The sequence below is a fragment of the Paroedura picta genome, chromosome 9, assembly GCF_049243985.1.
Source record: "Paroedura picta isolate Pp20150507F chromosome 9, Ppicta_v3.0, whole genome shotgun sequence".
NCBI lineage: Eukaryota > Metazoa > Chordata > Lepidosauria > Squamata > Gekkonidae > Paroedura > Paroedura picta.
This window is the reverse complement of record NC_135377.1, coordinates 82,947,654-82,960,377: the sequence shown is the minus strand read 5'-3', so window position 1 is coordinate 82,960,377 and position 12,724 is coordinate 82,947,654. Positions and strand designations below refer to the sequence as shown.

Sequence of the window (12,724 nt, the reverse complement as noted above, 5' to 3'; positions counted from 1 at the left end):
TGCGCCATATGGTCCATTGTCAAGTTTCATTGTATTTTCCAAGATCTTAATAAAAAAGTAACTGAAAAAATCTCGTGCCAGTCTTTTTCAGTAATGAAAACAAATGCCCCGGGCTGTTCTCTCTTGCTCTTTTTAAGCAACCTGCACTAATATAATGTAATCATCCCGCTTGGAGAGTAACATCCAACATTTGAACAACATACTTGGGTGTTTGCGTATTGGATATTCCCTTGGAGGGGAGTCAATGACGCCATCCCTCTTTTGCTGTCCTCCTCTTGGAATATTCTGAGTCCACGTTTTGTAGGAATGCAGGCTGTATCTGCAAAGAGAAGCCATGTAAAGTATTACGGTGGCCACGTCCAGTGGCACGGCAGGCAATTTTGGTGGCAGGAAGAGATCCAGCTTCCTGCTTTCAGGGAAGGCGCATTTGAGTAGAAGGTTTTCATCCAAAGAACTTGCTCCCAAATCCCTGTGGTCCAACAAATGTTCATGGACTACAATTCCCATGAGCCCCTGCCAGCAAACGCTGGCAGGGGCTCGTGGGAATTGTAGTCCATGAACATCTGGAGGACCACAAGTTGACTACCCCTGCCTTGGATCATGTGAGCCGTTTCTTCCATGGATCAATCTTTTGAAGCTTCTAATCATGGCTAATAGGGCAGTCCTAAATTGAATTACCCCAGTTTGTCCATTGAAATCAAGCTTAGACAAGAGTCTAAGAGAGCTCTAGGGGGTTTATGTGATATTTGTGTCTCTGTAAAGTTCAGTCAAGTTGCAACTGACTTATGGTGACCAGTAGGGTTTGCAAGCCAAATCATTAAGCAGAAGCGTTTTTGTCATGGCTTTCTACTGCAGTGGTTTCCCGTCCAAGTACTGACCCTGCTTGGCATCTGAGATGGTTTGAGATTGGATTATACTTTACCATTCCCCATCCTTTGATGTGATATTTACAAACCTGCATTTTGCATCCTTCTATATTTTGTAACAACCTCTTGTGGCGCAGAGTGGTAAGGCAGCAGACATGCAGTCTGAAAGCTCTGCCCATGAGGTTGGGAGTTCGATCCCAGCAGCCGGCTCAAGGTTGACTCAGCCTTCCATCCTCCCGAGGTCGGTAAAATGAGTACCCAGCTTGCTTGCTGGGGGGTAAACGGTAATGACTGGGGAAGGCACTGGCAAACCACCCCGTATTGAGTCTGCCATGAAAACGCTAGAGGGCGTCACCCCAAGGGTCAGACATGACCCAGTCCTTGCACAGGGGGTACCTTTACCTTTATATTTTGTAACTTTTTTGTTTGTTTTAGTTTGACAGGTTTCCTATCTTCCCCCCACCCCTTTCATTTCTTTTTTTGGTGGCACAACTAATTGTCGTTTATTTCTTTACCTGTCTGATGCTCATGTGGTGCTGCTACGTGGGAATTATGGGGCAATGCTGCAAGCATTAAAGAAGCTATCAAGCAGCCAAAGAAGTAAGATGGGGAAATGTGAAAGTAAGCTGTTTAATGAAGAAAAGTCCTTACCCCCTGCTCTCAGTTTTAAATATTGCAACAAATTAAAGGGTGAAATAAACAGCTCATTTAAAGCATACTCTGCACGCTGCTTTAATTTCTTCCTACTGTGTCCCGTGCTTTCTTTAAGTCAGGGTAAGGCTGGGAGAGGGTAAAGTTCTTTCGAAAAGAAGTAATTGCAGACCTAAGTCAGTCTCCACTAATGTAGTCCTACTACTGGGTATGCACTGTGAGAAACCCGCTTACCATGTAGATACACATATATAATATAGTGTGTATGTGTGTAATATAGAAAATAAAATCTATGTATAGATACATTATTATGCAATTTTAAGTATTTTATTATGTCTCTCTTTCTTGAATTACCCCAGTTTGTCCATTGAAATCAAGCTTAGACCAGAGCCAGCTTGGTGTAGTTCAGTGGTTCTATACCTGGGGGTCGGGACCGCTTTGGGGGTTGAATGACCCTTTCACAGGGGTCGTGGCAGGGTGAGCAGCTTGGACAGGGTAGATCAAGATAGAGCGTTGGTCTGTCTGGAGCAGCAAAAAGGAGCGAGATCGGCATGGTGGGACAAGAGGCAGAACTGAACTGAGAAACCCCGGGGGGGAAAACAATTTATAGTCAATCATGAACAATGGATCTTCATGCCATGGGTCAGTTTTGGTTTAATTTCTGTGAAAGAACACTTGCATCATTTTATGGTTGGGGGTCACCACCACATGAGGAGCTGTATTAAAGGGTCGCGGCATTAGGAAGGTTGAGAACCTCTGGTGTAGTGCTTAGGAGTGCAGACTTCTAATCATTGAGAGTGCCAGAAGATGTGTTCCACATCAACCATGGGACTGGGGGAAAGGTGGAAACCCCTTCTCCCCTCACCTGGCTCCCAAACTGATTGCAGGCCAGAGGTGCTTGGGAAAAAACAAATACTCTGCTCCTGACGTCCAGATATTGGCGCAAGGTTGGGGACACCATGACCAATAGGTTATAAATTGTAATGTGTAGTTTAGGCCTAAGAAGAAGAAAGGCTGGGGTTTTGGTACACTGCTTTCCACTTCCCAAAGGAGTCTCAAAAAAGCTTACAGTCGCCTTCCCTTTCCCCTCCCCACAACAGCCACCCTGTGAGGTGGGTGAGGCTGAGAGAGCCCTGAGATTACTGAAGAAGGGCCAGTTCTTATATGCTGCTTTTCTCTATCCGAAAGGAGTCTCAAAGCAGCTTACAGTCGTCTTCCCTTTCCCCTCCCCACAACAGACACCCTGTGAGGGAGGTGGGGATGAGAGAGCTCTGAGATAACTGGGAATGGCCCAAGGTCACCCAGCTGGCTGCAGGTGGAGGAGGAGTGGGGAATCAAGCCTGGCTCTCCAGATTAGAGTCTGCCACTCTTCACCAATACACGATGCTGGCTCTCCAGATGTATCATTTGGAGGCAGGGTGGAATTCTTCTGTCTCACATAAGTCCGATATGATCATTTGCATCCTCCATCCTCTGTCAGCCATGCAATATTCTGTCAATGCAGAGGGCACTTTAAAAAAAAAAATTGACTGTAAGAATGTATGGATCAGCCTGTAATTGCATTTTACTACCTAGCTAAATGGCTGCATTAATCATGCATGCGTACATAGTGCATCTTACCTTTGCTCTGCTAATTAATCAAAACAACTAAGAAAAATAATCATCCTGGTGCAGGAGCTTGATCCTGTAAGGCTGATGAGCGCTTTGCATCCTACCCACTAAGGCACTCGACGTCTCCCTTCGAGTTAATGCACCCGTCCCCATTAACATGCGCGGAACAGACGGCTCGGCGTTTGGCAGGAAGAAGCAAACACTGTGCACTCAAGACCGATGATTTTCAAAAGGCTGGCGTAATCCAGTTAATCAAAACCAATGTGTACTTATGCCCTTCTCAATGAGATCTCGGGGAGAATATATAAGAAGATTTCGTGCAGCCGCTTTTGTGTCAAAGCGGGTTTTCTTTATAAGGAAACTGAAAGATGCCAGTTTACAGCTGGGCACATTAACTGCCTTGCTATGTTTGACAGAAAACATAATGCTTTATTTACCTGAAAGGAAGATGCAGGATTGTTCTTCTCCCCTCCCCCCCCCCGCAGGAAATTTAAAAAATAGGAGGCAATTCCTTTCAATACAAGTTACAGGCATATACCGTATATACTCACATATAAGCCGACCCGCATATAAGCCGAGGCACCTAATTAACTTATTGACTCCCATATAAGCCAAGGGTGGGAAATGCTCCATCATCACAGGCTCTCCCATCCAGCACTGCCATTCCTTCTGCCATTGAAGGAAAAAAAGGGAAAAAAGATCAGAATCTCTCAGTCAAACCATTGATGTCCTACAAGCTGCCAGCTTGCAGTGCACATTTGCAAAAGGCAATGCAACGATTGGCTGGCTGGAGCAGGCTTTTATTTCAATTACCGTATATACCCGTGTATAAGCCAAGGAGGGCTTTTTCAGTGTGAAAAAAGGTGCTGAAAAACTAGGGTTATACACGAATATAGGGTACCTGTTGGAAGACCAGCTCTGCTAAAAATGATAAGTCCAATAACGTCTTGACTTGTCTTGCTGACAGCTTCATTTCCCAGAAGGTGGAGTGGGCAACCAGGGGGGTCTGCAATTTTAGACTTGATTCTCACCAACAGGGAAGAGCTGGGTGATGAGTTAAAAGATGTGGGTGCACTTGGTAGCAGTGAGCCTGTGATTTTGGAATTTGCAGTCTTGGGGAAGAGAAAAACTGTACATAATCAGACATATACGTTGGACTTCAGGAAAGCAGATTTTAACAAACTGAAAGTTATGCTGGGTCAGAAAAACGTAAGGAAATATCCATTCAAGAGGAATGGGAGTTTCTTAAAAGTGAAATACTGAAGGCACAATCATAAGCAATTCCCCTGAGAAGGGTGGCTCCATAAGCAGCTTTTAAAAGATTTAAGTAATAAAGACTCCACTGGGAAATGTAAGGAGGGCCTTATAACTAAGGAGGAATATAAACAACTAATAATTGTAGGCAAAGCGTTCCATAGGAGCTTAGGCTAGCAAGAAATGCTAAACACAACAAAAAAGGATTCTTTAGTTACATTCAAAGTAAGAAAAAGAGTAAGGTCATGGTAGGATCATTGTAGGGACGAAAGTGACATTGTAACAGGAGATGAAGATAGGGCTGAACTCAATTCGTCCTTTTCCTGTGTCTTCTCTTGTTAGGGAAATTATGTGTAATGTGGCAAAATCATATCATGTGATGAGATATGGGAGTTACATCCTAGAATCACTGTAAGGTTAGTCCATAAACACCTAGTTTCTTTAAATCAGTGGTTCTCAACCTGGGGGTCAGGACCCCTTTAGGGGTCGGATGACCCTTTCACAGGGGTCACAGCAGGGTGAGCAGCTTGGGGGCTGCCACTGTTTCCGCTCCTCCTGAAGGCGCCCGGCAATTTATATACAATTTATAACCAATTAATATACAATCCTGGACAATGGATCTTCATGCCATTGTTCAGTTTCGGTTTAATTTCTGTGAAAGAACACTGGCATAATTTTATGGTTGGGGGTCACCACAACATGAGGAACGGTATTAAAGTGTCACAACATTAGGAAGGTGGAGAACCACTGCTTTAAATTAAACAAAGTCTTCTGGGACAGATGAACTGCATCCAAGGATACTAAAAGAACTTGTAGATGTCGTCTCTGAACCTCTCTCAGTTATTTTTGACAATTTTTGGAGAACAGATGAAGTGCCAGAAGATTGGAGGTAGGCAAATGTTGTCCCCATCTTCAAGAAGGGAAAAAAAGGAAGATCCGGGTAACTACCAACCCGTCAGCTTGACATCTATAGCTGGCAAAATTTTCTAACAAATAATCAAATAGTCAATCTTTGAGCAGCTAGAATAGATGGCTATGATTACTATGGGTCAGCACACCTTTCTCAAGAACAAGTCATGTCAGACTAACCTTATCTCTTTTGAGAAAGTGATTACCTTGCTGGAATCAGGGGAATGCTGTGGACATAGTTTATCTCGATTTCAGTAAAGCTTTTGATAAGGATCCATGTGATATTCTTGTTGACAACTTGGTAAAACAGTATAGATCCTATTACTGTTAGCTGGATTGATAACTGGTTGATAGTCAGTGGTTCATCATCCTCTTGGAGAAGAGTGAGAAGTGGAGTGCCTCAAGGGTCTGTACTGGGCTCTGTGTTGTTCAACATATTTATAAATTATTTGGATGAAGGAATAGAGGGGATATTTATTAAATTTGCAGATGATACTAAACTGGGAGGTGTAGCAAACACAGCAGAAGACAGAATCAGGATACAGGATGATCTTGACAGGCTGGAAAACTGGGCTAAAATGAATAAAATACATTTCAGAAATGATAAATGTAAGTTCTTCGTTTAGATAGGAAAAATCAAATGCATCATTATAGGATGAGGAAGACCTGTCTTGGCAGTAGTATGTGCAAAAAGGATCTAGGGGTCCTGGTAGACCAGACACTGAACATGAGTCCGCAGTGATGACTAAAAAGGCAAATGGAATTTCGAGCTGTATCAAAAGTATAGTGTCCAGATAGTACAAGGTGATAGTACCACTTATTCTGCTCTGGTTAGACCTCACTTAAGACTACTCTGTTCAGTTCTGGGCACCACAATTGAAGAAGGATGTATATGGTCATTTCGCCAGAACATTTAAAACATTCTTTAAAAAATATTTTTAATTAATGTTATTCCTCCCCATTTTGAGAAACCCCCAGGGGGCCCCGAGGAAACCCCAGAGTTTCACAAAACCCTGATGTATGCAAACTGGAGCATGTCCAAAGGAGGGCTATGAAAATAGTGAGGAGTTCGGAGGGAGGAAAGGTTGAGGGAGCTTGATCGGTTTAGTCCAGACAAGAGACAACCACGAGGTGATATGATATTCATCTTCAAGTACTTGAAAATCTGTCACATACTGTCCCCAACCCCCGGTCCGGAGACTGGTATCGGTCCACTGATCATTCGGTACTGGGCCGCAGCTCCTCCTCGTCCTCCTCCCCGGCTGCTGCCTCGGGGGCTGCCCTGCCACTCTGCCTCTGGCTCACCTTTGGTGCTCTCCAGCGGCCACCATGGCTGGGGCTCCCCCTTGGCGTGGCACTGCGCAGATGCTGCTGGCAGCGCCCCCCAGTGGGCAGCAGGAAGTCAGGGGTGCTGGCGGGGGAGGCAAGCGGAGCAGGGACTCAGGCGGCGGCAGCGACATCCCTCGGCAAAAGACTACCCCCCCCCGGGCCTCAGTAAAATTGTCAAGTGTTGACCGGTCCCCGGTGATAAAAAGGTTGGGGACCACTGGCATAGAGGATGGAGCAGAGTTGTTTTCTGTTGTCCCAAAGGGTTGGGCCAGAACCAATGAGATGCAATTAATTCAAAAGAATATTGGGCTAAACATCCAGAAGTTCCAGATTAACTCCCACCCATTTGGGGAAGCCCTTCCAGGTCCGTCAAGAAACCCCAAAATTTCATGAAACCCTGGTTGAGAAAGGCTGAGTTAAGCAAATAATCATAACTAATAATGGTCCTAAACACCATCCAATACACCACTCCACTTCTTGTATATCTAACTGCTGGATTAGGAACTGAAGGGACCATGGAATTAAAGTTGATAAATCTCCAGCGTATAAACAATTCTTTTTCAGAATTCCGCCTTACCTGTTACTTACCTATTCCTTTGTCTGCCCAATCTCTAGTATTATAGTAATAGAAAATGGAGGACAAAGCATTGCCCTTCAGGAATCCCTTGTGGGGAAGGCTGACCAGCTATGCCTGAGAAATGGATTTCCATGGAAAATTCAGCCGTAACAATTTATCCTTTTCTCAGCAGCATCTACAGATGAATGTGGCCGTGCTAAAACAAAATTTATGGCAATCGACTTTACCTGCAGAAGTAAACAAACAAAAGCCTTCTGCTTCCAGTGAGAATGGATTTGATGCCCTCTCATTTGTTTTCTTTATTATTCTCAGCTTTGCTGATGTGCACAGATGTTCAATAAACAAGCATGCTTGCAAGGCAACTTTAAGCAAAACCTCTGGTGACTCATATTCCTAAGACTCTGTGCCATGGGATTAGTAGAAGGGATATTTGCATGCCTTTGAAGGAGTCTCTTTGGGGAGCATAAAGGAGTCCAGGAGAGTGCCATCAAAATGGAAGGAAGTTTTTGACACACATTTCCATTTTATACAAGAAATTTACCTACAGGCTTTCTCAAACAGGGTTCCGTGAAACCCTGCGGCAGGGGTAGTCAAACTGCGGCCCTCCAGATGTCCATGGTCCACAATTCCCAGAAGCCCCTGCCAGCAAATGCTGGCAGGGGCTCCTGGGAATTGTAGTCCATGGACATCTGGAGGGCCGCAGTTTGACTACCCCTGCCCTGCGGTATCTTGACAACCCTGAAAGGGTTTCTTCAATAGCTGGGAGTGAATTAATTAACACACACACTCACACAAAAATATATGTATATGTGTGTGTATATATACACACACACATAAACACACACATATATATACACATATACAGATATAGATATAGATATGCACAAACACATATATATATATAGTTAACCATTTGTGGGGTGATATGACCATATGTGGTCATATTGACCTGCTCCATTCACTCAGAATGGTCAATGATGGGCCTGGAGGGGGTGGGAAGGGGAGGGGCCCCAGGTGGGCGTGTCCACAGCTAGGCTTCCCAACCCTATTCTGCACGTTTGTGCCACTTCTGGGGTTTCTCAAAGCGTGAAGAACATTCTAGGGGTTTCCCAACCATACAAAGGTTGAGAAAGGCTTCCCTATACCTTATTGCAATACCAGAGTTAGTTGGGACTTGCCTGGTGCCTGCTTTGCTTTCTTTCAGGTGCCAGGCCAAAGCACACCAGCTTGGTGTAGTGGTTAAGAGCAGTGGCTGCTAATCTGGAGAGCCGGGTCGGATTCCCCACTCTTCCTCCACATGCAGCCTGCTGGGTGACCTGGGGCCAGTCACAGCTCTATCAGAGCTTTCTCAGCCTCACATCCCTCACAGGATGCCTGTTGTGAGGAAAGGAAGGGAAGGCGAAAGGAAGCTGCTTTGAGACTCCTTCGGGTAGAGAAAAATGGCATATAAGAACCAACTCTTACCTCCCTTACAGGATGCCTGTTGTGGGGAAAGGAAGGGAAGGCGATTGTAAGCCATTTTGAGCCTCCAGGTAGTGAAAAGTGGGGAATAAAAAACAATTCTTTCTTCCTTTATTCACACCTTTCTTACCCAGTTTATATATATATGTGTGTATGTATGTATGTATACACACTTAAACACACGCAGGTAGGTAGGTAGGTAGGTAGGTAGGTAGGTAGGTAGGTAGGTAGGTAGGTAGATAGATAGATAGATAGATAGATAGATAGATAGATAGATAGATAGATAGATAGATAGATAGATAGATAGATAGATAGATAGATAGATAGATAGATAGATAGATAGATAGATAGATAGATAGATAGATAGATAGATAGATAGGCCTGTGTCTCTTTTATGGATAGTCTGGAAGCTGCTCATGACTTGGTTTTAATGGCTTGTTCCATGATTAACGTTTTAATTGTAAACTGCCTCAAGCTAGGCTCTGCTGACGAGGCAGCCTAGGAGTGTCATAAATAAATAAATAGACATCTATTTAATGTACGCCAGAGTTATAGATATGTCTTCAGCCTTCTCTTTGCTGTGACAGTGCTTAACAATTTTGATACTCCTGTTTGTGAGTAAGCAAATTACTTACTGACTCGCTCACTTCCTTATTTGATGCATATGCCACCCCTGGTTGCAACGTGTCGGGGCAGTGTACATAGAATCTTTGAGGAGTAAGGGAGGTGCATCAAAACATTTGGAACAGTAGGAATGAACAGAAAAGATATAACAGATGCAACAACAACATCTGGCCCATCACAAAGTCAAGAAGGGATAACAGCAGTAAGATGCCGAGTGTTAAGTTGCCTGGGAAGGGGCCAAGCTGTAGGGTCCCCATCATCAGCCTCCTCTGAACGCCTGGCGGAAGAGCTCTGTTTTGCAGGCCCTTCGGACGGGTTTGAGTTCCGCTGGGGCCTTGATTTCATTTGGGAGCTCGTCCCACCAGGTTAGGGCAGCAGATGAGAAAGCTTTGTCCGAAGCCGGGCAGATTTCTTTGGGGCCAGGGATCACCCAGATTGTTGGAGTTGATACAGTGTGTTGCTCTTTGGGGCGTACAGGCATAGTATTTGCATGGGCTTCAATGGCAGATAGAAGGCCGGTATTCCACTACCCAAGTGCATCTCGAACAGCGGGAGGGGTAGGGCGTAAGAGACTTTTAATGAATATATATATATCTATATACCACCATTTCTTGCTGAAAACTTTGAGATAAATTATGCTTCTGGAGCTCCCCGCGCTCCATTGCAGGGTGAGGAAGGTGCCTGTGGGCTGGAATAGTGGGCTGTGGAAGGCATGCTCATCACCCGTGAAGAAATGTTGGATGCCAGACGGAGGATTTCATGCGACAGGTAAGGCTAGATCTGTACTTGGAAGAATGAAAGCTGCATGGATTTGGCCTGAAATCGCTTCCTATTATGAAATATAGGTGCGCACACAGAATATTAATTGATTGTGGCTGCTTTCTTCCTGTTTGCTGGAGTGGGCCTTTATGAATTTGAGAATCAATGAGGAATTTGCACAGACGCCCATGCATATACTAAGGGCCAGGGAATTCAGCCCCCTGCCCCCCATTCTTAGTTTGTAGGTATTAGACCAGTGGTTCTCCACCTTCCTAATGCCGCGACCCTTTAATACAGTTCCTCATGTGGTGGTGACCCCCAACCATAACATTACGCAAGTGTTCTTTCACAAAAATTAAACCAAAACTGACCAACGGCATGTAAATCCATTGTTCATGGTTGTATATAAGATTTTTATATATAAGCTGTGAACCACCGCAAACCAGATTGCTGGGAGCAGTGGTATAAAAATCAAATTGTACATACATACATACATATACATACATATACCCAGCTTGCTGGGGGGTAAACGGTAATGACTGGGGAAGGCACTGGCAAACCACCCCGTATTGAGTCTGCCATGAAAACGCTGGAGGGCGTCACCCCAAGGGCCAGACATGACTCGGTGCTTGCACAGGGGATACCTTTACATACATACATACATACATACATACATACATACATACATACATACATACATACATACATACATACATACACTGCAGTGTGCCAATCCTAAATCTAGCATTTAAAACTACCAAGTACTTGGGTACGTTACAATGGGATTCAGTGCTAAATTTCCTTCATTCCTGGTAGTTTCTGTGTTTCTCCTTTCCTTCCCGTCCCTATTTGCCTTTGGTTCTCAGACTTCTGTTTCCTAACTTAGCCATTTATGGGAACTGCCAGAGCATTTCCCTCTGGATACCGATTCTATTATCTGGAACCCTGTTCTGTTCTTGGTAACGCTTGTTCCCAGAAGGCCTCTGCTACTGTGCGGGGGGGGGGGTCACCCTGGTGATGATGTGACTGCTATTAGGACATTAGGAAGACACAAGACTCCAAAGTGCTTCTGGGATGAATCAACCAGTTTATTGGAACACACAATTACACAGTACTCTACAAAAGCAAAGCTTGAATGGCAAAGGTATTGAACAGTGGGTTTAATAAGGCTTGTGGAGTGAAACATCAGCTCTTTATTTAGATCACATCAAATGAAGTGGGAAATATAGCCCACCACCCGGACTTATATCCAGTCCCTGGTTCCCCCCAGAGCCTGTGATTGGCTCCTTGCAAGACCCCTGGTTTGAATTCAGTGGCAGGAGGGACCCTGCGTGCCCAACCAGTGAAATAAAACACCTCCACTGTTTGAATCACAGTTCCTGCTATGCAGGTCTGCTTTGCTGCATGCATAACAAAAGGCATGGATATAAAACAGGGTTGCCAGATCTGGGTTGGGAAATACCTGGAGATTTGGGGGGTGGAGCCTGAGTTGGCGGGGTTTGGTGAGGAAAGGGATATTCTGCAGAAGAGTTCACCTTCCAAAGCGGGCATGTTCTCCAGGTGAACTGACTTTTGTCATTTTGGGATTAGTTCTAATCTGATTTTAAATTTGGAGAAACCTTTACTCTGCTTACTGTATTAGAGTAAATGCTTGTGTCTCTGTTTTAGAAAATGCGTTCTGCTCCTGGACCTGTTTGCACCGTTACCAACGTTACAATGATCAGTGAATAGTATTAACGTTATGGTTATTTATATGTTATGGATTGTTTCTTGTATCATTTCTACGTTTTATGTAAACTGCCCTGAACCTCTGGGGAGGGCGGCATATAAATATATGATAAATAAATAAAATATACTGTAAAACCAGTCCCCAGTAAAGGACACACACTAGTTAGTGGAGGAATGAACCTCAGAGTTGTAGGCGTACACTTGTGTCCCGCAGCCTTCTGGCCTTCTCCGCAACCAGCATTTCATTTTCAGGAACTTTAGTTCAGGATTTTCATCCAAGGAAGGGGCCCCTTTGTAAAGCAGTATTGTGCTTGCGAGCCATTTTAGCCACCCTCTTTGTTTATGTCAGGGGTAGTCAAACTGCGGCCCTCCAGATGTCCATGGACTACAATTCCCTGAAGCCCCTGCCAGCATTCGCTGGCAGGGGCTTCTGGGAATTGTGGTCCATGGACATCTGGAGGGCCGCAGTTTGACTACCCCTGGTTTATGTGGTCCAGCCCTTCGTGATCCAGGTCCCTGTAACATTCGTTTCTGGGATATCAAAATCCTGCAGACTTTTCTTGACATCTCAGCAGCTTCTCATCACACCTCAAGAACCCAAAAAGGTCAAGAACCCAAAAAGGTCGCAAGGGGAATGAATTCAAGCCTCTGTAGGGTAGAACATGGCTTTAAAATTAGCAAGTTCTAATATTTATCAAAATTAAATCCTGAGGATCCCCCAGTTTTACAGCTCATCTCCAGATTGCAGAGGCCTGCTCCCCTGGAGAAAATGGATGCTTTGAGTCTGGGGCATTGTACCCCATTAAGGTCCCGGTCCTCTACCCTCAGATCTCCAGGAGTTTCCCAACCTGTACCTGTCAGCCGTACTGCCCAGTCCCCAGCTGGCTGCCAGGGGAGAATTCATAACACTACAGCACCCTTAATGCTACTACTAAATATAGACATTAATAGTTAT

The 12,724-nt window shown here is 44.6% G+C and overlaps 1 protein-coding gene across 5 annotated transcripts in view; it reads left to right on the top strand.

Annotated features, from left to right (window-relative positions):
* CDH20 (cadherin 20) overlaps window positions 1-12,724 on the top strand; it is a 204,499-nt gene that overhangs the window by 126,333 nt on the left and 65,442 nt on the right. The window contains exon 1 of one of the 5 annotated variants that reach the window (XM_077353428.1): window positions 9,947-10,050. The exons of the other annotated variants lie outside the window; for them this stretch is intronic. Within the exon in view, the coding sequence (XP_077209543.1) occupies window positions 9,995-10,050 (56 nt within the window). The 5' untranslated portion in view covers window positions 9,947-9,994. Of the gene's footprint in view, window positions 1-9,946; window positions 10,051-12,724 lie in introns of those variants that run through there. 5 annotated transcript variants of the gene reach the window in all.